Source organism: Pristiophorus japonicus, chromosome 7, assembly GCF_044704955.1.
Source record: "Pristiophorus japonicus isolate sPriJap1 chromosome 7, sPriJap1.hap1, whole genome shotgun sequence".
In the NCBI taxonomy this organism is placed as follows: domain Eukaryota; kingdom Metazoa; phylum Chordata; class Chondrichthyes; family Pristiophoridae; genus Pristiophorus; species Pristiophorus japonicus.
In genome coordinates this window covers 195,555,625-195,581,189 of record NC_091983.1, presented here as the reverse complement: position 1 = coordinate 195,581,189, position 25,565 = coordinate 195,555,625, and the positions used below count along the sequence as shown (strand labels likewise).

At 44.5% G+C, this 25,565-nt stretch overlaps 1 protein-coding gene and 1 pseudogene across 1 annotated transcript in view; both read right to left on the bottom strand.

The window, feature by feature from the left end:
• The window catches only part of fig4a (FIG4 phosphoinositide 5-phosphatase a), a 142,192-nt gene that overhangs the window by 73,380 nt on the left and 43,247 nt on the right, over positions 1-25,565 (bottom strand). Inside the window, exons 9-11 of the mRNA XM_070885676.1 lie at positions 17,286-17,386; positions 16,981-17,143; positions 9,280-9,377 (exon numbers count right to left, since the gene is read on the bottom strand). Coding sequence (XP_070741777.1) covers positions 9,280-9,377; positions 16,981-17,143; positions 17,286-17,386 — 362 coding nt within the window. The remainder of the gene's footprint in view (positions 1-9,279; positions 9,378-16,980; positions 17,144-17,285; positions 17,387-25,565) is intronic.
• Positions 21,312-21,541, bottom strand: LOC139267611 (U2 spliceosomal RNA; annotated as a pseudogene).

Below are 25,565 nucleotides of genomic sequence, written 5' to 3'. Positions count from 1 at the left end.
TCCTTGATGTCTTGGGTAGGATTCACACGAGCATCGACAGTATCAAAGCGGCCATTAGGAGCAGGTTGTCAGTGCTAGCCGTGATACCAGCGAGGCCATCAATGCCCACGAGGCTGGTGGCCTCCAGCAATGACAGTGGAGTCCTGGAGAGATTGACGCGAACCCTTGCATCACAGGCACAAGCTTTGCTTCAGCTTGAGCAGGTAATGCAGTCCATGCCTACCCTCTGCGTTTCCCACGGTCACACACAAACCACATGTGACTGGCGACGCCGGTGAAGAGGCTAGCCAGTCAGAGGCCAGGCCTTCCACACCACGAGCTGTTGCAGTGTGTCCCCAGACGGCGTCTCTATTGTCTCTCCCCAACACAGCAGCACTCTGTTAGCTTTGCTGCATGACATCTTGGTATCACTGAGTAGGAGCAGCAAGCAAGGGAGGGTAATAAGAGGAAGGGGGGGGGCAAAAGACGTTGGGAAAAATAGTGGGGCAGGATATGATGATGCTGCGTTATGTTGTTGGTGCTGGGTGCATTGTATGTTTTATGTTACATATTATGTTACAGATTATATTATTAAAGTATTATATTATTAAATTACACTGGATTATGTTGATAATGCTGCTGAATTATCACACTGCTGGATGCAGCTCATTTTATTGTATTTAAGTCTCACAATGTCGAATATATTTTCTTGTGCACTTTAACCAGTCATGTGTAGTGTTTCATTTGCAGAATAAGAGGGGGAATAGTCAACATGGTAAACAAAGCATTCCATTATGAGCTGCCCACGTAAGGCTTTTGCAATGGCAAAATCTCCATGATGGCTCCCTTTGGTTGTGGTGGCATGGGTTCCTCATCAGGCTCCTCTTCCTCCTCCTCCCCCCCCCCCCCCGTTTCTCCTGAGGTGATCCTGCAATCCTCTCATGATGGCTAAGTTGTGTAGCATGCAGCACACCACACTAAACTCCAAGATCTGCTGAGGGGAGTATTGCAGGCAGCCTCCAGAGTGGTCCAGGCAACGAAAACGCTGCTTGAGCACTCCAATTGTCCGTTCGACGATGTTGCATGGCTCTCATTATAGCGATGCTCGGCTTCTGTCTGAGGGTTCCAGTGATTGGGGGGGGTGTCATGTGCCAGGTGGCGAGGCCGTAACCTTTGTCCCCTGAGCATCTATCTCTGATCTTATGGTTGACGCTGGAACATGCGTGAGACACTGCTCTCATGCATGATGAAAGCATCATGGATGCTCCCCGGATATTGGGCACTGACTGCCATGATGAGCTGAGTATGGTCGCAGATGATCTGTATGTTCATGGAGTGGAATCCCTTTTGGTTTCGGTAAACCTCTGCATTCTGTAAAGGTGCTCGCAGGGCGAGGTGCGTAAAGTCAAGGGCACCCACAACCTTGGGGTAGCCAGCAAATCATCCAAAACCTACAGCCCTCTCATTTTGTGTCTCCCTGGTCATTGGGAAGTTTATAAAGCATCCTGCGTGCGTACAGTGCACTAGTCATCTGGCGAATGCAGCAATGTGTAGTGTGCTGCGAGATGGAGCATATGTCCCCCGCTGATGCCTGAAAGGAGCCAGAGGCAGAGAAGGCAAGTGCCCCAGTCACCTTCACCTTGACTGGCAGTGCAGTCCTGTTGCCACTGGTAGGCTGTAGGTCTGCCTGTATGAGCTGGCATATTTCTGTGACCACCTCTTTTTATAAGCACAGCCTTCTAACTGACTGTGCCTCAGAGAGCTGGAGGTATGAGCAATGTTCCCTGTAAACTCGTTTGTGCGGGGGGGGCGGGGGGGTAAGGCCTCTTCCCCATATGTCTGCGACCTCTTCTATTACTTTGCAAACGATCAACAATAAACCTTCTTCCAGCTTGAAGCCATATGAATATAGCAGCGAAGATTACTGACTCCCGACCTAGCATGGCCCCCATCTTTTAAAATGTCCTTTAGAAAACAAACTAGAAACTCACCTAAACTTCACAATCAAAAGTATTCAGTAACGCAGTGTTCTTCTCCCAATCCTTTGAATCACTCTCAACTGCGACTTTTTCCTCCACTTTCAACATGGCGCCATTAGTGCCTTGTGCGCCCTGGGTCCATCTGGTTTTTATGGGTGGGTTCTCGGGCAGACGCTAAATCAGGCAAAATGCTCGAAAGTTAAGCCGGGGCACTAGCGCAGCGATGACATGTCGATTTACGTCATCCAAACGGTCAAAACAGCGGTGGGACGGTAAGTTTTAGTACCTCCGCAAAACCACTGGCAAAAGTTCAGCCCAGGCGCAAAATCTTGTGCGGCTCGTTTCACGCCCCCCCCTGCCAATGGTGCTAAATGGGGCACAAATAAGCCGAAAATCCAGCCCTAACTTTTAATCAATGCACAATTGATTAATTTCCCTTTTTTCTTCCCCATGAAGGAATGGCGATATACTTCCAAGTTAGGATGGTGTGTGACTTGGATGGGAATGTGGAGGTGATGGTGTTCCCATGCACCCGCTGCCCTTGGTCTTCTAGGTGGTAGAGGTCGAGAGTTTGGGAGGTACTGCCGAAGAAGCCTTGGTGAGTTGCTGCAGTACATCTTGTAGATTGTACACAATGCAGCCATGGAAATCCAGTAATGGAGGGAGTGAAAGTTTAAGGTGGTGGATGGTGTGCCAATCAAACGGGCTGCTTTGTCCCAGATAGTGTCGAGCTTCTTGAGTGCTGTTGGAGCTGCACTCATCCAAGCAAGGGGAGAGTATTCCATCACGCGCCTGACTTGTGCCTTGTAGATGGTGAAAGGCTTTGGGGAGTCAGGAGATGCGACACTCGTTGAAGAACACCCAGCCACTGACCTGCTCTTATTGCCACAGTATTTATGTGGCTGGTCCAGTTAAATTTCTGGTCAATGGTGACTCCCAGGATATTGATGATGGGTGTTTCGGCGATGGCAATGCCATTGAATGTCAAGGGACGGTGGTTAGACTCCCACTTGTTGGAGATAGTCACTGATTGGTACTTGTATGGCACGCATGTTACTTGCCACTTATCAGCCCAAGTCATCCAGGTCTTGCTGCATGCAGGCATGGACTGCTCCATTATCTGAGGAGTTGCGAATGGCACTAAACACTGCAGTCATCAAAGAACATCACCACTTCTGACCTTATGATGGAGGGAAGGTCATTGATGAAGCACTTAAAGATGGTTGGGCCCAGGACACTGCCCTGAGGAACTCCTGCAGCAATGCCCTGGGCTGAGATGATTGATCTCCAACCACCAGAACCATCTTCCTTTGTGCAAGGTATAACTCCATCCAGTGGAGAGTTTTCCCCCTGCTTCCCATTGACTTCAGTTTTACTGGGGCACCTTGATGCCACACTCAGCCAAATGCTGCCTTGATGTCAAGGGCAGTCACTCCCACCTCACCTCTGGAATTCAGCTCTTTTGTCCATGTTTGGACCAAGGCTGTAATGAGGTCTGGAGCAGAGTGGTCCTGGCGGAACCCAAACTGGGTATCGGTGAGTGGCAATTGGGAGATCGAACTCCCGGATAAAAGGGCGCGGAGTTTGGGAGGAGGAGCAGCAGGCGGGAGATCGAGGCCTAAAGTAAAACAAAGAAGTAAAAAGAAATCGAAGTGTGACGTCACAGCCAAGAGGTTAAGTGATTGGCTGGTGGATTGGGGAGTAGTTTTTCTTTTTCATATCAGTAAGAAACCTTTGGCATTGTTGCCAAATTAAGTTAATTTAAGGGTTAAGTCATGGCAGGAGAGCCCAGACTCGTGTCATGCTCCTGCTGTGCTATGTGGGAAATCAGGGACACTTCCAGCTGCAGCTCCCGTCAGACCGCATTGCGGCACCGGAGCTGCGCATGGATTTAATATGGAGCATCCGCGATGCAGAGGATGTCATGAATAGCACGTTTAGTGAGTTGGTCACACCGCAGGTAAAGGTTACAAAGGCTGATAGAGAATGGGTGACCATCAGGCAGAGCAGGAGTAGGAAGGTAGTGCAGGAGTCCCCTGCGGTCATCAACCTCCAAAACAGATATACCACTTTGAATACTGTTATGGGAGATGGCTCATCACGGGAAGGCAGCAGCAGCCAAGTTCATGGCACCATGAGTGGCTCTGCTGCACAGGAGGGCAGGAAAAAGAGTGGGAGAGCTATAGTGGTAGGGGATTCTATTGTAAGGCGAATAGATAGGCGTTTCTGCGGCTGCAATCCAGACTCCATGATGGTATGTTGCCTTCCTGGTGCAAGGGTCGAGGATGCCTCAGAGCGGCTGCAGGGCATTATGGAGGAGGATGCTGAACAGCCAGCTGTTGTGGTACATATAGGTACCAACGATATAGGTAAAAAACGGGATGAGGTCCTACAAGCTGAATTTAGGGAGCTAGGAGTTAAATTAAAAAGTAGGACCTCAAAGGTAGTAATTTCAGGATTGCTACTAGTGCCACGTGCTAGTCAGAGTAGAAATAGCAGGATAGTCAAGATGAATACGTGGCTTGAGGAATGGTGCAAGAGGGAGGGATTCAAATTCCTGGGACATTGGAACCGATTCTGGGGGAGGTGGGACCAGTACAAACCGGACGGTCTGCACCTGGGCAGGATCGGAACCGATATCCAAGGGGGAGTGTTTGCGAATTCTGTTGGGGAGGGTTTAAACTAATATGGTAGGGGGATGGGAATCTATGCAGCGAGACAGAGGGAAGTAAAATGGGCACAGAAGCAAAAGGTAGAAAGGAGATAAGGAAAAGTGGAGGGCAGAGAAATCAAGGGCAAAAATCAAAAAGGGCCACATTACAACATAATTCTAAAAGGACAAAGAGTGTTTAAAAAAAACAAGCCTGAAGGCTATGTGTCTCAATGCGAGGAGCATTCGTAATAAGGTGCAGATAGCTGTTAGCGGATATGATGTAATTGGGATTACGGAGACATGGCTCCTGGGTGACCAAGGCTAGGAACTCAACATCCAAGGATATTCAATATTCAGGAAAGATAGACAGAAAAGAAAAGGAGATGGGGTAGCATTACTGGTTAAAGAGGAGATTAACGCAATAGTAAGGAAGGACATTAGCTTGGATGATGTGGAATCTATATGGGTAGAGCTGCGAAACACCAAAGGGCAGAAAAGGCTCGTGGGAGTTGTGTACAGACCAGCAAACAGTCATAGTGAGGTTGGGGATGGCATCAAATAGGAAATTAGTGATGCGTGCAATAAAGGTACAGCAATTATCATGGGTGACTTTAATCTACATATAGATTGGGCTAACCAAACTGGTAGCAACACAGTGGAAGAGGATTTCCTGGAGAAATTTAGAATTCAACAGAGGAGGACAAAGGGTTTAATTAGGTGAGGGAAAATAGAATATGAGAGTAAGCTTGCAGGGAACATAAAAACTGACTGCAAAAGCTTCTATAGATATGTGAAGAGAAAAAGATTAGGGAAGACAAACGTAGGTCCCTTGCAGTCAGAATCAGGTAAATTTATAATGGAGAACAAGGAAATGGCAGACCAATTGAAGAAATACTTTGGTTCTGTCTTCACTAAGGAAGACACAAATAACCTTCCGGAAATACTGGGGAACCGAAGGTCTAGTGAGAAGGAGGAACTGAAGGAAATCCTTATTAGTCAGGAAATGGTGTTAGGGAAATTGATGGGATTGAAGGCCGATAAATCCCCAGGGCCTGATAGTCTGCATCCCAGAGTAAGGAAGTGGCTATAGAAATAGTGGATGCATTGGTAGTCATTTTCCAACATTCTATAGACTCTGGATCAGTTCCTATGGATTGGAGGGTAGCTAATTTAATTCCAATTTTTAAAAAAAGGAGGGAAGAGAGAAAACAGGGAATTATAGACCGGTTAGCAGGGAAAATGCTGGAATCAAGTATTAAAAATTTAATAGCAGCGCAGTGACAGGATCGGTCCAAGTCAGCATGGATTTATGAAAGGGAAATCACGCTTCACAAATCTTCTAGAATTTTGAGGATGTAACTAATAGAGTGGACAAGAGAGAACCAGTGGATGTGGTGTATTTGGACTTTCAAAAGGTTTTTGACAAGGTTTCACACACGAGATTAGTGTGCAAAATTAAAGCACATGGTATTGGGGGGGGTCATGTATTGACGTGGATAGAGAACTGGTTGGCAGACAGGAAGCAAAGAGTAGGAATAAATGCGTCCTTTTCAGAATGGCAGGCAGTGACTAGTCGGGTGCCGCAAGGTTCGGTGCTGGGACCCCAGCCAATTACAATATACATTAATGATTTAGACAAAGTAATTGAATGTAATATCTCCAAGTTTGCAGATGACACTAAGCTGGGTGGCAGTGTGAGTTGTGAGGAGGATGCTAAGAGGCTACAGGATGACTTGGACAGGTTAGGTGGGTGGACAAATGCATGGCAGAAGCAGTATAATGTAGATAAATGTGAGGTTATCCACTTTGGTGGTAAAAACAGGAAGGCAGATTATTATCTGAATGGTGACAGATTAGGAAAAGGGGAGGTGCAACGAGAGCTGGGTGTCATGGTACATCAGTCATTGAAAGTTGGCATGGTGGTACAGCAGGCGGTGAAGGCGGCAAATGGCATGTTGGCCTTCATAGCGAGAGGATTTGAGTATAGGAGCAACGAGGTCTTACTGCAGTTGTACGGAGCCTTGTTGATGCTACACCTTGAATATTGTGTACCGTTTTGGTCTCCTAATCTGAGGAAGGACATTCTTGCTATTGAGGGAGTGCAGCGAAGGTTCACCAGACTGATCTCCGGGATGGCAGGACTGACAGATGCAGAAAGACTAGATCGACTAGGCTTATATTCACTGGAATTTAGAAGAATGAGAGGGGATCTCATAGAAACATAAAATTCTGACAGGATTGGATAGGTTAGATGCAGGAAGAATGTTCCCGCTGTTGGGGAAGTCCAGAACCTGGGGTCACAGTCTAAGGACAAGCGGTAAGCCATTTAGGACCGAGATGAGGAGAAATTTCTTCACTCAGAGAATTGTGAACCTGTGGAATTCTCCACCATAGAAAGTTGTTGAGGCCAGTTCGTTAGATATATTCAAAAGGGAGTTTAGATGTGGCCCTTACGGCTAAAGGGATCAAGGGGTATGGAGAGAAAGCAGGAATGGGGTACTGAAGTTGCATGATCAGCCATGATCATATTGAATGGTGGTGCAGGCTCGATGGGCCAAATGGTCTCCTCCTGCATCTATTTTGTATGTTTCCAAGTTATTGGTGAGTAAGTGCCGCTTGATAGCACTGTCGACGACAACTTCCATCATTTTGCTGATGATTGAGAGTAGACTGATGGGGTGGTAATTGGCCAGATTGGATTTGTCCTGCTTTTTGTGGGTAGTATTCCAAATTGTCAGATAGATGCTAGTGTTGTAGCTGTACTGGAATAGCTTGGCTAGAGGCACGGCTAGTTCTGGAGCACAAGTCTTCAGCACGACAGCCGGGATATTGCTGGGGCCCATTGCCTTTACTGTAAGTGTGCTCAGCTTTTTCTTGATATCACGTGGAGTGAATTGAAATGTCTGAAGACTGGCTTCTGTGATGGTGGGGACCTCAGGAGGAGGCCGATATGGATCATCCACTTGGCACTTCTGGCTGAAGAAGGTTGCAAACGCTTCAGCCTTGTCTTTTGCACTCATGTGTTGGGCTCCGCCATCATTGAGGATGGGTTTATTCATGGAGCCTCCTCCTCCTGTTACTTGTTTAACTGTCCACCATCATTCACGACTGGATATGGCAGGACTGCAGAGCTTTGATCTGATCCGTTAATTGTGGGATCGTTTAGCCCTGTCTATGGCATACTGCTTCCGCTTTTTCGCATGCATGTGGTCCTGTGTTGCAGCTTCCCCAGGTTGGCACCTCAACTTAGAAAAGGCTAGCCTTATGTACGTGGCAGGTCAAATTCTAAACATACATACACCCTATAGGGAAAAAAAATTAAGTCAGTGAAAGAAAGAGAGCTCTGTGTTTTAGTATATCAATCTCTAAAGACTCAATCAATGCCATGAAACTATAGCTAAAGCGAATAGGATTTTGGGGTGCATTCACAGGACAATTCACTATATAATAAAGAATGCCACTTTGTCCTTTTCGAAGTCTTTGGTTAGGCCTCGGAGAGAATACTGTGTCCAGATTTGGTTTCTTCACATGGTGGGGGCTACTGAGGGTTTGGAAAGAGTACAAAGGAGGGCAAGATTAATTCCCGGTTTAAAAGCACCTTAGTTACCCAGATCGGCTCAATGATCTGGGTCTCTATACTTTAAAGAAGCTTGTGTGGCAAATGCCGATTCGCTGTATTCCTTCAAGCAAGAGCGGGACTCGTTCTTGGCTGGGGCGGAGATCACCTTGTACAAGAGGTCGGTGTCCTGGAACATAACTCTGGGCCAATGTGATCTCCTGGTCTAGCTTAGATTGCCCAAGGGGGTCGGAGAGGAATTTACCAGTCCCTCTGCCCCTCCCTCCGGCCCCACCAGCTAATTGGCCTGCATCTTAAATCTGGGTTTTTGTTTCTCCTGGGAGATTACATGGCTCTGGGTAGATGGGGAATGTATGTATTGTGATGCACAAGGCATTATAACTGTGTGGGACAGGTTGGATGGACCAGTATGTCTTTTCCTATCTGAAATTTTCATATGTATGTAAAAGAATACCACAGTAATAGCTGGAACTATTTTAGTTCTGATGACAAATTTACACTTCAAATGTTAATTACTCCTCCGCCCCCCCCCCCCCATAGATACTGACCAATTTGCTGTACAGTTCTTGCATTTTCTTTTTTGTATTTTGTATTTCCAGTACTTGAAGTTTCTTTTTTTATGTCCTTACATCTAATCAGTCACTATTTCTCATTGTTAGTATTGTTCCACTACTCAAGTACTTTCAACAGATAACGTTTATATTCATGGGGATTGCACTTTCAGATCCAGTGTTTAAAAAAACTACAACCACAACCTAAAGCTGAAATTGACTGACCACTAATCAGAGTTAAATCTATGTGAGCCCAACAAGATAATAAAAACTTTCACTTAGACTATTATTCAAAAGATTCTAGCTATGAAGTGCATGAATGGAGAAGGGCAGCGATGCTGCCATAAGATCAAACAGCCTACCAATACTCAATTGTCAGGGCTGCTGGGTACTCTAGAATACCACTGCAGCACAAGTGTCGGAAGGAGGAGAGAAAAATTGGGAGGTGGAAAAGGGGCAAGTTGGAGAATCGATAGCGATTGTTAATTACATCAACATGCCCTTCAATATGGTGTTTTGAAAAATCAATGAGAAACTTACCTTAACCAGATTCAGGATAATAATAGGGGAGCCAAACCTTTGGAGCATCTGGTCAAAGTGAAGAGCTGCCACATGAGCAAACGGATCTGCCTGGTCCACTGTAAGAGAACAGAAAACATAAGATACATTACAGAAATTGAAATTTGTTTTACTGCAAACAGGGAGAGAGAATAAAACCCTGAATGAGAAAATTGTTCTTTTACATACCTCATAACTCTGGTCATCCACAAGGAAAATTGTCTAAGGCCATCATCCCTTGAAAAACGTTGCAACATATATTAGTGAGGCAACAATCACATACTCTCCTGGATATAAGGAGAGAGCATGGAGACCCCCAAGTACAAGTTAGTGCACTGAAATTAACATAGTAAACAATGATTCATCACAAAATTAGACGGAGAAATGAGGCGGCCAGGTGGGAGCTGTTCATATGGAGCCTGAACTGGAAAGAATGACCATTCCAATGGTAGGTAATTTATCATTTTCATTCAGCTTGCACCAAAGAAAGTAGTGCAGATGTTGGCAGAGAAACCCTGAAGATTCACAACTTCAGACAAAGTGCATATCAGCAAAAGAGCAAAATATGGCAAGCTGCTCCAGAAAGCAGCTTTATGGATAGGATCAAAACCAAACTACTGAAATAGAAGCATAGAAAATAGGTGCAGCTGTAAGCCATCCGGCCCTTCGAGCCTGCACCACCATTCAATAAGATCATGGCTGATCATTCACCTCAGTACCCCGTTCCTGCTTTCTCTCCATACCCCTTGATCCCTTTAGCCGCAAGAGCCATATCTAACCCCCTCTTAAATATATCCAATAAACTGGCATCAACAACTCTCTGCTGAAGGGAATTCCATAGGTTAACAACTCTCTGAGTGAAGAAGTTTCTCTTTATCTCAGTCTTAAATGGCTTACCCCTTATCCTAAGACTATGTCCCCTGGTTCTGGACTTCCCCAACATCGGGATCATTCTTCCTGCATCTAACCTGTCCAGTCCCATCAGAATTTTATATGTTTCTATGAGATCCCCTCTCATCCTTCTAAACTCCAGTGAATACAGGCCCAGTCGATCCAGTCTCTCCTCATATGTCAGTCCTGCCATCCCAGCAATCAGTTTGGTAAACCTTCGCTGCACTCCCTCAATAGCAAGAACGTTCTTCCTCAGATTAGGAGACCAAAACTGGACACAATATCCCAGGTGGGGCCTCACTAAGGCCCTGTACAACTGCAGTAAGACTTCCCTGCTCCTATACTCAAATCCCCTTGCTATGAAGACCAACATACCATTTGCCTTCTTCACCGCCTGCTGTACCTGCATGCCAACTTTCAATGACTGATGAATCATGATGCCCAGGTCACGCTGCACCTCCCCTTTTCCTAATCTGCCACCATTCAGATAATATTCTGCCTTCCTGTTTTTGCCCCCAAAGTGGATAACCTCACATTTATCCACATTATACTGCATCTGCCATGCATTTGCCCACTCGCCTAACCTGTCCAAATCACCCTGCAGCCTCTTAGCGTCCTTCTCACAGCTCACACCGCCACCCAGTTTAGTGTCATCTGCACACTTGGAGATATTACACTCAATTCCATCATCCAAATCATTAATATACATTGGAAAGAGCTGGGGTCCCAGCACTGAGCCCTGCGGCACTCCACTAGTCACTGCCTGCCATTCTGAAAAGGACCCGTTAATCCCGACTCTCTGCTTCCTGTCTGCCAACCAGTTCTCTATCCACGTCAATACATTACCCCAATACCATGTGCTTTGATTTTGCACACCAACCTATGTGTGGGACCTTGTCAAACGCCTTTTGAAAGTCCAAATACACCACATCCACTGGTTCGCCCCTGTCCACTCTACTAGTGATATCCTCAAAAAATTCCAGAAGATTTGTCAAGCATGATTTCCCCTTCATAAATCCATGCTGACTTGGACCAATCCTATCACTGCTTTCCAAATGTGCTGCTATTTAATCTTTAATGATTGATTCCAACATTATCCCCACTACTGATGTCAGGCTAACTGGTCTATAATTACCCGTTTTCTCTCTCCCTCCTTTTTTAAAAAGTGGTGTTACATTAGCAATCCTCCAGTCCACAGTAACTGATCCAGAGTCGATAGACTGTTGGAAAATTATCACCAATGCATCCACTATTTCTAGGGCCACTTCCTTAAGTACTCTGGAATGTAGACTCTCAGGCCCTGGGGATTGATCGGCATTCAATCCCGCCAATTTACCGCCTAATAAGGATATCCTTCGGTTCCTCCTTCTCACTAGACCTTCGGACCCCTAGTACAACGGGATGGTTATTTGTGTCTTCCTTTGGGAAGACAGAACCAAAGTACTTGTTCAATTGGTCTGCCATTTCTTTGTTCCCCATGAGAAATTCACCCGAATCCGACTGCAAGGGACCAACGTTTGTCTTCACTAATCTTTTTCTCTTCACATATCTATAGAAGCTTTTGCAGTCATTTTTTATGTTTCCGGCAAGCTTCCTCTTGTACTCTATTTTCCCACTAATTGAACCCTTTGTCCTCCTCTGCTGTATTCTAAATTTCTCCCAGTCCTCCGGCTTGCTACTTTTTCTGGCTAATTTGTATATCTCTTCCTTGGATTTAACACTATCCTTAATTTCCCTTGTTAGCCACGGTTGAGCCACCTGTCCCATTTTATTTTTACTGCAGACAGGGATGTACAATTGTTGAAGTTCATCCATATGATCTTTAAAGGTTTGCCATTGCCTATCCACCGTCAACCCTTTAAGTATCATTTGCCAGTCTAATCTAGCCAATTCGCACCTCATACCATCAAAGTTACCTTTCCTTAAAGTTCAGGACCCTAGTTTCTGAATTAACTTTGTCATTCTCCATCTTAATAAAGAATTCTACCATATTATGGTCACTCTTCCCCAAGGGGCCTCGCACAACAAGATTGCTAATTAGTCTCTTTTCATTACACATCACCCAGTCTAGGATGGCCAGCTCTCTGGTTGGTTCCTCGACATATTGGTCTAGAAATCCATCCCTAATACACTCCAGGAAATCCTCCTCCACCGCATTGCTACCACTTAGGTTAGCCCAATCAATATGTAGATTAAAGTCACCCATGATAATTGCTGTACCTTTATTGCACACATCCCTTATTTCTTGTTTGATGCTGTCCCCAACCTCACTACTACTATTTGGTGGCCTGTACATAACTCCCACGAGTGTTTTCTGCCCTTGGTATTCCGTAGCTCCACCCATACCGATTCCACATATTCCAAGCTAATGTCTTTCCTGACAATTGCATTAATTTTCTCTTTAACCAGCAACGCCACCCCACCTCCTTTTCCTTTCTGAGTATCCTTCCTAAATGCTGAATAACCCTGGATGTTGAGTTCCCAGCCTTGGTCACCCTGGAGCCATGTCTCCGTGATGCCAATCACATCATGCCCATTAACTGCTATCTGCACAGTTAATTCATCCACCATATTCCGAATACTCCTCGCATTGAGGCACAGAGCCTTCAGGCTTGTCGTTTTAACACACTTTGACCCTTTAGAATTCTGCTGTAATGTGGCTCTTTTTGTTTTTTGCCTTGGGTTTCTCTGCCCTCCACTTTTACTATTCTCCTTTCTATATTTTGCTTCTGTCTCTATTTTATTCCCCTCTGTCTCCTGCATAGGTTCCCATCCCCCTGCCATATTAGTTTAACTCCTCCCACACACAAAAGGCGGCCATTGAATGAAAATGATGAGTTTTGAAGTTTGGGAAAAGATGAGCCAGTTGGCGTTTCAGGTGTAAATCCGTCCTCAAAAGGGTTCACAGCTGAAATATCAACTGACTTTTATTTTCTTGACAGATGCAGCCTGACCGGCAGAATGTCTCTGTTTTCGTTTCAGATTGCGAGCATCTGCTGCATTTTGCTTTTTGAGCTTTGAAACTTCTTCGACTGAAAATAAAATGCTCCCTTTAGCATTAAATATATGTTAAAAGTAGAAGCTTTTCTAAAAACTACTGCAGCAAACTTCAATTGCTAGAATCCTGTTCAACTAATCTGGAATCAAAAGACAGAAAGGAGATGAGTAAAAGTGGAGGCCAGAGAAACCCACGCAAAAAACAAAAAGGGCCACTATACAGCAAAATTCTAAAGGGTCAAAGTGTAATAAAAAGACAAGCATGAAAGCTTGGTGCCTCAATGCGAGGAGTATTCGGAACCCAGGAGAGGGCTCTGAGCTAGTTAGAGTGGGTGAGAGCTCAGATGAACAGGGCCCCAAGAAAAAATGCAAAAGGCAGGAGGCAACAGAGCAGAGTAGCACTGGGGTAAGTGTAAACCACAAGATGATAGGAAGGGACAATATGTATGAATATAAAGGGGCTGCAGGAGGGGTCAAAACTAAAAATCATGGTTTAAAAACTAGTATTAAAACACTCTACCTAAATGCACGCAGCATTCGAAATAATGTAAATGAGTTGACGGCACAAATCATTACAAATGGGTATGATTTGGTGTCCATTACAGAAACGTGATTGCAGGGCTGGGAATTAAACATACAGGGGTATCTGACAATTCGGAAAGATAGACAAGAAGGGAAAGGAGGTGGGGTAGCTCTGTTAATAAAGGATGATATCAGGGCAGTTGTGAGAGACGATATTGGCTCGAATGAACAAAATGTTGAATCATTGTGGGTGGAGATTAGAGATAGTAAGGGGAAAAAGTCACTGGTGGGCGTAGTTTATAGGCCCCCAAATAATAACTTCACGGTGGGGCGGACAATAATCAAGGGAATAATGGAGGCATGTGAAAAAGGAACTGCAGTAATCATGGGGAATTTTAACCTACATATCGATTGGTCAAATCAAATTGCTTGGGGTAGCCTTGAGGAGGAATTCATAGAATGCATACGGGATTGTTTCTTAGAACAGTATGTTACAGAACCTACAAGGGAGCAAGCTATCTTAGATCTGGTCCTGTGTAATGAGACAGGAATAATAAACGATCTCCTAGTAAAAGATCCTTTCGGAATGAGTGATCACAGTATGGTTGAATTTGTAATACAGATTGAGGGTGAGGTAGTAGTGTCTCAAACGAGCATACGATGCTTAAACAAAGGGGACTACAGTGGGATGAGGGCAGAGTTGGCTAAAGTAGACTGGAAACACAGACTAAACGGTGGCACAATTGAGGAACAGTGGAGGACTTTTAAGGAGCTCTTTCATAGTGCTCAACAAAAATATATTCCAGTGAAAAAGGGTGGTAAGAGAAGGGATAACCAGCCGTGGATAAACAAGGAAATAAAGGAGAGTATCAAATTAAAAACCAATGCGTATAAGGTGGCCAAGGTTAGTGGAAAACTAGAAGATTGGGAAAATTTTAAACGACAGCAAAGAATGACTAAAAAAGCAATAAAGAAAGGAAAGATAGATTACGAAAGTAAATTTGCGCAAAACATAAAAACAGGTAGTAAAAGCTTTTATCGATATATAAAACGGAAAAGAATGACTAAAGTAAATGTTGGTCCCTTAGAAGATGAGAAAGGGGATTTAATAATGGGAAATGTGGAAATGGCTGAGACCTTAAACAATTATTTTGCTTCGGTCTTCACAGTGGAAGACACAAAAACCATGCCAAAAAATTGCTGGTCACGGGAATGTGGGAAGGGAGGACCTTGAGATAATCACCATCACTAGGGGGGTAGTACTGGACAGGCTAATGGGACTCAATGTAGACAAGTCCCCTGGTCCTGATGAAATGCATCCCAGGGTATTAAAAGAGATGGCAAAAGTTATAGCAGTTGCATTCGTTATAATCTACCAAAATTCTCTGGACTCTGGGGTGGTACCAGCGGATTGGAAAGCAGCTAATGTAATGCCTCTGTTTAAAAAGGGGGGCAGACAAAAGGCAGGTAACTATAGGCCGGTTAGTTTAACATCTGTAGTGGGGAAAATGCTTGAAACTATCATTAAGAAAGAAATAGTGGGACATCTGGATAGAAATAGTGCAATCAAGCAGACGCAACATGGATTCATGAAGGGGAAATCATGTTTAACAAATTTACTGGAATTCTTTGAGGATATAACGAGCATGGTGGATAGAGGTGTACCGATGGATGTGGTGTATTTAGATTTCCAAAAGGCATTCGATAAGGTGCCACACAAAAGGTTACCGCAGAAGATAAAGGTACGCGGAGTCAGAGGAAATGTATTAGCATGTATCGAGAATTGGCTGGCTAACAGAAAGCAGAGAGTCGGGATAAATGGGTCCTTTTCGGGTTGGAAATCGGTGGTTAGTGGTGTGCCACAGGGATCGGTGCTGGGACCACAACTGTTTACAATATACATAGATGACCGGGAAGAGGGGACAGAATGTCGTGCAACAAAATTTGCAGATGACACAAAGATTAGTGGGAAAGCGGGTTGTGTAGAGGACACAGAGAGGCTGCAAAGAGTTTTAGATAGGTTAAGCGAATGGGCTAAGGTTTGGCAGATGGAATACAATGTCGGAAAATGTGAGGTCATCCAACTTGGAAAAAAAACAGTAAAAGGGAATATTATTAAGTGGAGCCGAATCCACGGCCAGATCAGCCATGATCTTGTTGAATGGCGGACCAGGCTCGAGGGGCTAGATGGCCTACTCCTGTTCCTAATTCTTATGTTCTTATGTTCAAAGAACCATATAACCTTTTGGAAACAATGGATTTTGCTGTGACATCTCTGACCATCTATCCGAGTCAGGAAGGCTATTTTGTATGGGACCATATTCTTAATTGTCCTCAGAGAAGTCTGCCTGTGAATCAGAACTTAAGCAAAATTGGGTGGGACTACGAGTTAATGACTCTGACTTTACGAGACCTATGACTGTGTACGCCATTCACAAGTGCCCTGTAAGTTCCGGGTTTCCGTATGCGCGAAAACCCGGAACTTGTGATCTGTCAAGTTTCTCCTTGACAGATCGTACCCTTTCGCTGGAGCAGAGTTGGGCTATTTGCCCCCAACTACTGACCAGTGAATACCCACCAAACCCCAACGCCTGGTAAAAGCAGGTGTAAGGCCTTCTTTTAGCAGCGTAAGGGTTTAAATAAATGTTGCAATAATTTAAAAAAAATTATTTAAACATACACTTACATTTAAAATTCGTTTAGGTCAATTTTGTCCCGGTTAAAAATGTTCAAATTTGTTTCCCTCAAAAATTGTTTATTTTAAATGGTTAATTAAATGGTATTTTAATTAATTTTGAACCTGTGATCATTTATTTTTATTTCAGTGTTGTGAAATTGTATGTTTTAGATGATTTATATTAAGCTTATGAAGATTCCGTACTTAAATGGAATTCCCATAAGAATAATCGGAATCCCCCTTTGTCATTGGTTGGTTTGGCCCAAGTGAACCCAGGGACACCTGTAAACCTCATGCACGTATTTGAAGCTCCGGAAGCAGTAAGCAAATGCAGCGTTTTCTTGCGGTTCGGAGGTGTATGGGGGCGGCAAGCCTCCGACTGCAATTTTCAGGCCAATATCCTGGAATTTTCTGTCTAACAACACTGTGAGAGCACAATCAGCATGAAAACTGCAATGGTCCAGGGACAAAGCCCACAATCAGCGCAACGAAAGATTAGCAATAACTGCAAATTTGCCAGTGTCTCCCACATTCAAAGAATTAAAAACTGTTTGATTTAGCTACCCGAGATATTTACAGAATTCGTCAACACTTACATGTAATAGGTGGCTTGGGCATCATTGTTGAAATGTCCTGAGACCAGTAGAGTGGAACCGAACCTCGAACCTGTACATAGGAAGAATAGCTTCCAGCAGAAAAGGACATCACAGAGGCATCATGAATTATCTGTTCAGTCTCTACTTCATTGGCCACATCTCCCTGGGAAAGTGAAAAATATAATCAAGTTTCACATTATTAGTGTGACTTTAAATGTTCTTTGCTTTCAAAATTTTTAATATGAACACAAGGAGCAATTCAAATATGGATATCCTAAAGGTTTTTGTGAGTTGTGTGCACATACCTCACAATTTGCACCTCTTTTCAGGAAACGTGTTCCAGCAAACTTACAGGATCTTCTGGCTATCAAAGTAACATAAACTGGTCGGCCATAGATCAGCATTTCTGACAGTGAAGTTAAGGAACGCTGTGCAGTAAACAATTTGTATTACTAAAAATTTTGCATTGGGCATAAACTTCCTGTTCACAAACCTTACTTCTGGCTGTCACAATTTTTGGTCATGCTATTGTGTCAGCAATTGCCATTGCATACTGTTGTGTCTTGAGATGAGAGGATTGCCCTATGAGAAGAGATTGAGTAGAATGGGCCTATATTCTCTGGAGTTCAGAAGAATGAAAGGCGATCTCATTGAAACATACAAAATTCATAAAGGGCTTGACTAGGTAGATGCCGAGAAGCTGTTTTCTCTGGCTGGAGAGTCTAGAACTGGGGGGATATCTCAGGATGAGGGGTTGGCCATTTAGGACCGAGATAAGGAGAGATTTCTTCACTCAAGAGGATTGTGAATTTTTGGAATTCTCTACTTCAGAGGGCCTTGCTCAATCATGAGTATATTTCAGACTGAGATTCATAGATTTTTGGGCATTAAGGGAATCAAGGAATTGTGGGGATAGGGCGGGAAAGTGGAGTTGAGGTAGAAGATCAGCCATGATCTTAATGAACATAAGAAGTAGGAGCAGGAGTAGACCATTCGTCCCTTCGAGCCTGCTCCGCCATTCAATAAGATCATGGCTGATCTGACCTTGACCTCAACTCCAATTTCCTGCCTGTTCCCCATAACTCTTCACTCCCCTATAGTTCAAGAATCTGTCTATCTCAGCCTTGAATATAATCAATGACCCAGCTTCGACAGCTCTTTGGGGTAGAGAATTCCAAAGATTCCCGACCTCCAAAGAAATTCATCCTCATCTCGGTCTTAAATGGGCGACCCCTTATTCGGAAACTATGCCCCCTCGTTCTAGATTCCCCCATGAGGGGAAACATCCTCTCAGCATCTACCCTGTCAAGCCCCCTCGGAATCTTATATGTTTCAATAAGATCACCTTTCATTCTTCTAAGTACAGGCCCAACCTTTCCCCTTCATCCCAGGAATCAACCTAGTGAACCTACTCTGAACTGTCTCCAATGCAAGTATATCCCTCCTTAAATAAGGAGACCAAAACTGTTGCAGTACTCTAGGTGTGGTCTCACAGTTGTAGCAAGACTTCCCTACTTTTATACTCCATCCCCCTTGCAATAAAGGCCAACATTCCACTTGCCTTCTGCTGTACCTGCATGCTAACTTTGTGTGTTTCATGTACGAGGACACCCAGATCCCTCCGTACCACAGCATTCTGTAGTCGCTATCCATTTAAATAAAATTTTACTGTTCTGTTCTTCCTACCAAAGTGGGTAACCTCACATTTTCGCACATTATACTCAATCTGCCAAACTTTTGCCCACTCACTTAACCTATCTAAATTCCTTTGCAGACTCTCTGTGTTCTCCTCAACTTGATTTTCCATCTATCTTTGTATCGTCAGCAAATTTGGCTACAACACACTCTGTCCCTTCATCCAAGTCATTAATATAGCAGGTAGCGATCAGACTCGAGGGGCTGCATGGCCTACTCCTATTTCTTATGTTCTTATGTCAACAGACTGCACACTCTGGCCGCTGGATAAATCTCAGTTTCTGAAGTTTCCCTTCCAATTCTGTCTCCACCTCATTTATATATATAAAACTGTAGAACCAGTGGGAACCTGTTCAACCTTCATCACCTCCAGGCTAGATCCAAGACCGTTCCATCCTCTGTCGTTGAACTATAGTACTGCGACGATGCTTGCGTCTGCGCACAGAGGCTGAACTCCAAGCCATCATCAACATCTTCACCGAGGCATACCAAAGCATGGGTCTTACACTAAACATCCGTAAGACAAAGGTCCTCCACCAAGCCAACCCCGCCACTGTCCCCCGGTCATCAAAATCCACGGTGCGGCCTCGGACAACATGGACCGCTTTCCATACCTCGGGATCCTACTATCAGCAAGGGCAGACATCGACGACGAGGTCCAACACTGCCTCCAGTACGTCAGCGCAGCCTTCGGTCGCCTGAGGAAGAGAGTGTTCGAGGATCACGCCCTCAAATCCGACACTAAGCTTATGGTCTTCAGGGCTGTAGTGATACCTTGTATGGCTCAGAGACGTGGACCATATACAGCAGACACCTCAAATCGCTGGAGAAATACCACCAACGATGTCTCTACAAGATCCTGCAAATCCCCTGGGGATTTGACACCAACTTCAGTGTTCTTGATCAGGCCAACATCCCCAGCATCGAAGCACTGACCACACTCGACCAGCTCTGCTGGGCAGGTCACATCGTCCGCATGCCCGACACAAGACTCCAAAAGCAAGTGTTCTACTCGGAACTCCTACACGGCAAGCGAGCCCCAGATGGGTAGAGGAAACGTTTCAAGGACACCCTCAAAATTTCCTTGATAAAGTGCAACATCCCCACCGACACCTAGGAATCCCTGGCCAAAGACCTCCCTAAGTGGAGGAAGAACATCCGGGAAGGCGCTCAGCACCTCGAGTCTCGTCGCTGAGAGCATGCAGAAAACAAGCACAGGCAGCGGAAGGAGCGTGCGGCAAACCAGACTCCCTACCCACCCTTTCCTTCAACGACTGACTGTTCCACCTGTGACAGAGACTGTAATTCCCGCATTGGACTGTACAGTCACCTGAGAACTCACTTTTAGAGTGGAAACAAGTCTTCCTGATTTTGAGGGACCGCCTATGATTTTAAAAAAATATTGATTAACTGACCACAGGAAACACTATCGGCAATTTACCAATGTATTATTAAAATCTTGTTCCTGTATGAACACACTTGTTTCGTGGCGATATGGAGTCTCTTTCACCAATCACACTATAGATCCAGAAACCAGTCTATTCAAACAACCAAATTCCATAGACATGTTCCTTCAAATAATCAGATAAAACCTTATCGATAGCATGTCATATCTGATCATATTTTTGACTCAACCAATCACATTAAGCTAAAATAGTGCGGCACAGTCACCAAGAGGTGTTCCTTACCCATCTTGCTATACACCCTTAAAAATAAAACAATCACATAACCAGAAGAAAAATTTAATAATTTGCAAAAGGTTTTCCATTCCACTCGAGTCATTTCAATCATTCTTCTTCCCCCACCACCCCCATGCACACTCAATAACCTCAACCCCTAAGTACATCCCTCTCAATGCCAATGCAGGGACAGCAGACCGAAGGCATACATTCAACGATAACTCTGACTCTCTCCCAAACACTCTGGGCTAGAATTTCCCATCAGCCCGCCAGCACACGATTGCTGCCCAAAAGACCGTTAAGATTCCGAAGATTATCGCCGGCGAAAACTTCCCCCCATAAAAATAAAAAAAATCCGCTGAGCGAAAAACATGGGCGTTGCACCCCCATTCTGGCGAAAAAGTGGAATTTAGGGTCGATTGAGTGGTTCCTAAAGAAAATGGGCGATGAATAAAAAAAGTCACTAAAAATTTACTCTGAGGCTATAGATTGGGCTGAGCAGCAGAAAAATACAAAATAATTTTTTTTTAAAAACTTCACAAAAAAAAAACATTTTCAAAATCACAACAGATTTTTAAAATAATGAGTAAAAAAACAATTACTAACCTTTTTCTTGCAGAGCTACTCATCTACTGCCCAGCTCTGCTGATCCTTGTGGGCATTTCTTTTTTCATACTCACCTACGGGTCACCGCTCAGCCAAATATCGTGCCAGGACGATCTGAGGACGGTGCACGCCGGCGATCCGCCCTGCAGCGGTACCTCGAAACCGCCAGCGTAACTCAGGTAGGGAATTGTCCGCTTACCTGCTTATCGCCCATAATGGCTAATACTTTTTTTTTTTTTAAATTCATGTCCAATCGTTATCCAATCGTTACAATTCTTTGTCAAACGCCAGAGGTCACCCTGCACCAGTCAAGGATCACTCTGCGCCAATGCTCTTAGCCAAAAGGCCTAGAGCCACTGCACCGTTCCTGGAAGTACTGCAATACCAGGTTCGTGCCATGGAGGTGGATGGGTCAGGTCCCCCACACACCTCCGTGGAGGTGGATGGGTCACCAATCCCACCCACCTCCTGTTTACAAAAATGTAAGCATATACCTTCCTGACCAGGGAGAAACCACCCGGAAGTCATGGTGGCTGGTCAGGTTAGTTATGCAGATCTTAGCCAAAAGGCCGAGAAGCGATAATGGCTAATACTTTTTTTTTTTTTTTTTAAATTCGTGTCCAATCGTTATCCAATCGTTACAATTCTTTGTCAAACGCCAGAGGTCACCCTGCACCAGTCAAGGATCACTCTGCGCCAATGCTCTTAGCCAAAAGGCCTAGAGCCACTGCACCGTTCCTGGAAGTACTGCAATACCAGGTTCGTGCCATGGAGGTGGATGGGTCAGGTCCCCCACACACCTCCGTGGAGGTGGATGGGTCACCAATCCCACCCACCTCCTGTTTACAAAAATGTAAGCATATACCTTCCTGACCAGGGAGGAACCACCCGGACGTCATGGTGGCTGGCCAGGTTAGTTATGCAGATCTTAGCCAAAAGGCTAATACTGCCCAGAAACCAGGCGGTAAACCATTGGAAATTGTAGCCCTCTGTACCTTCCCATTTGCTCCCCCAGTACCTATCCACTCACTATCAGCTCCATCTGCTTCCTGCTCTCCCCAACATGCATCGCTTGTCTCAGGAAGAAAGGGATAGAAAGAGAAGCAAAGAAAAATGAAAATAATAGACATAAGGGGGAAAACAGACAGAAGGAGAATATTACAGAAAAGATAGAGCAGCAGCAGACTGAAAGGGAGAGCAATCCCTTCACAAGCAGCACTAACGAACCCATGCAAACTCAAAATAGCAAGGCTGAAGTCCATTCACCCACCATGACAGCAAGCCTCAGCGATAACTGCAAGGAACAAAATCAACGCAGTACAGGCACCATATATGAACACAAGAACCCCCAATCTGCATGCGAGTGTACCATGGGAGATCTAATATAATGCAAAAAACAAGTTTATGCATTGAGTTACATAAAAATTGTAGATCTGAGACAGTTCAGAATGTTACTTACATTTTAGCATGGTGTACGTTACAGCAATTATGTAATGAAATGCATGACAAAATTGCCTAGCGAATAATGTTTGTATTCAAAATAATGATCCTGTAAACATAGATTGCGTTTCGGTACTTTACAGCCTTTTGGACTCAACATCGAGTTCAAAAATCTCAGCGCGTAACTGCTGCCAATCTTTGGCTCCCTCCCCCCCTTATCTCTAAAGGCAGTTCGTCATTATCCCATCATTCACACCCTATCTTGACTAATGTTTTTTTAACTCCTGGCATTACCATTTGAATTTGGGCCATCATCCTTTTTGTCTCTCTAATGTCTCGTCTTCCAACCTATCACAGATCTTCCCCTCCCCCTTTCAGTGCTAGTTAAGAATCTGTTCTTTTCGAACACTCTCCAGTTCTGACGAAGGGTCATCAACCCGAAATGTTAACTCTGCTTCCTCTCCACAGATCTGCCTGACCTGCTGTGATTTCCAGCATTTTCTGTTTTTATTCCAGACTCCAGCATCCGCAGTATTTTGCTTTTGAATTAATGCACCCTAGAACTTACATCAGAAAAAGATCCATACTCAGGATAAGAAGTGATTCTCAAAGAAAATGGTCACCTGCAAAAAGCTGGAGCAGATGTTGAATTACAGAAGCGATAGTAAAAAAGTAGTTCCTGAGGAAGCACAAGGAGAGGTTTCTCAATCAATGATTGAGGCTTCCTCTTAAATAAGAAATGGCATCCATGAACTGATGTAGAACCTGAAGCTTGAACTGTTTGAAGTTCAATGTTAATCAACATCTACAAAAGGTTAAACAAGCAGCAAAGCAATTACTACAGTAGATGCAGAGTGCTGTATTAAGACAAAACCATCATTTAGGCATCCCTAAAAAAACCCAGAAACTTTGGCTAGTATCCCAACACACTAACACCAGTTTAGGAAGTGTATCAAAAAGTAAAGCCAAATTGTGACCATTGTTATGTGCCACCAATCAGAATCAGCTGCATACAAGGATCTTATGTTGGCTAGTGATGCTGACATCTGGTGGCACAACAGTCTTCACTTCCATGTCCTTACTTCCAAGAAAATTATAATTGTAGTTATATCAATACACTTGTAAATGAAAATTGTGAAAGTGATGGAAAAGAAAAAAAAGCACATGTTGCTTCAGACATAGCTTCACTGTGGCAGCAAATATATTTTCCCTCAAGGTAACCATATTATAAAACAGTACTGATTGCAGGTATGGAATGAAAGGACAATTGATATTAAATCCACTCTCTTTCCCCCCACCCCCCCCACTCTGTCACAGGTGGGACAGATAGTCGTAGCGGGAATGGGTGGGTGGGACTGGCTCGCCGCACGCTCTTTCCGCTGTCTGCACTTGATTTCTGCATTCTCTCGCCGTTGAGATTCGAGGTGCTCAGCGCCCTCTCGGATGCACTTCCTCCACTTAGGGCGGTCTTGGGCCAGGGACTCCCAGGTGTCAGTGGGGATGTTGCACTTTGTCAGGGAAGCTTTGAGGGTGTCCTTGTAGCGTTTCCGCTGCCCACCTTTGGCTCGTTTGCCATGAAGGAGCTCAGAGTAGAGAAATAAGTAACATACGAATAGCTGGACCAGTGGGAGAAAACCTAATAAAGGAAAGAAAATGAAAACCTATAAATCATTTATCCTGGGATATGGACTTCGCTGGCAAGGCCCGCATTTATTGCCCATCACCAGTTGCCAACAAGGTGGCGGTGAGCCACCGCTGAGAACTGCAACAGTTTGTGTGGATTCTTGGCGGAATGGCTTGGTAGGCACCTTCAGAGCGTAGTTAAGAATCAACCGCATTGATGTGGGATTAGTCACATATAGGGCAGAGTGGGTAACGAGGACAGATTTCCTAAAAAGGACAGTGAAGCAGTTAGGTTTTATGAGCAACCCGACAGCTTCATGATCACTTTTACTGATAACCAGCTTTTTATTTCCAGATTAAAAAAAAACAGAATTCAAATTCTCAAACTGCCATGGCAGGATTTGTATTCACGGTCTCTGGATTATTAGTCCAGACCTGCCCTTGGTGTTGACCTGTTTAGTTTATACAGCTGCTCTGCTGGAGGGTTCCCATGGCTACATAACAATCTAATGGCATTCAGGTGTATAGATGCTAAAGGTCAGTAAAACTGAAGTGTTTGATTTCTGCTGGTCTTCGTCTGCATCTTCGGTGGGGGGGGGAAGGAAAGTTGGGTAATTTTAGCCTATTCCGCCTTTAAGCAGGTTACAGGTCTTCTCACAAGCACTTCATCTTACATTTCCCACCTCCTTCCCTTTGTTCTGCTCTTCTAATGCTTGTCCATTTTTCATTTATTCAGTTCTATTGAAGGGCAATATGCTCGATATATTAACGTATCCGTTTGCTCCACAGCTACTGTTTAATATTTTCTGTTTTTGTTTCAGATCTCCACCACTTGCAGTTTTTTTTGCATTTCACAAATGATGATCTTTCAATCATTTGATAAGTTAAGTCTATGCAAATGCTTTAAATTTTCAATCATGTACTTAACCAGATATTCATCTAACAACTGTCTGAGGCTGAACCACTGTTCATTGGATATATTCAAGAGGGAGTTAATTAGATATGGCCCTTACGTCTAAAGGGATCAAGAAGTATGAAGAGAAAGCAGGAAAGGGGTACTGAGGTGAATGATCAGCCATGATCTTATTGAATAGTGGTGCAGGCTCGAAGGATCGAATGGCCTACTCCTGCACTTATTTTCTATACAACCTTGGTGTTGTGTTTGATCCAGAGATGAGCTTCCGACCACATATCCGCACCAAGACCGCCTACTTCCACCTCCGAAACATCGGCCAGCTCCGCCCCGCCTCATCTCATCTGATGCTGAAACCCTCATTCATGGGTTGGTTAACTCTAGATGCTCTCCAATGCATTCCTAGCCGGCCTCGCATCATCCACCCTATGCAAACTTGAGCTCATCCAAAACTCTGCTGTCCGTATCCTAACTCACACCAAGTCCCGTTCACCCATCACCCCTGTGCGTGCTGACCGACGTTAGCTCCCAGACCGCCAATGCCTTGATTTTAAAATTCTTATCCTTCCATGGTCTCGCCGCCCCCCCCTTCTGCAACCTCCTCCAGCTCTACAACCTTCAAGGATCTC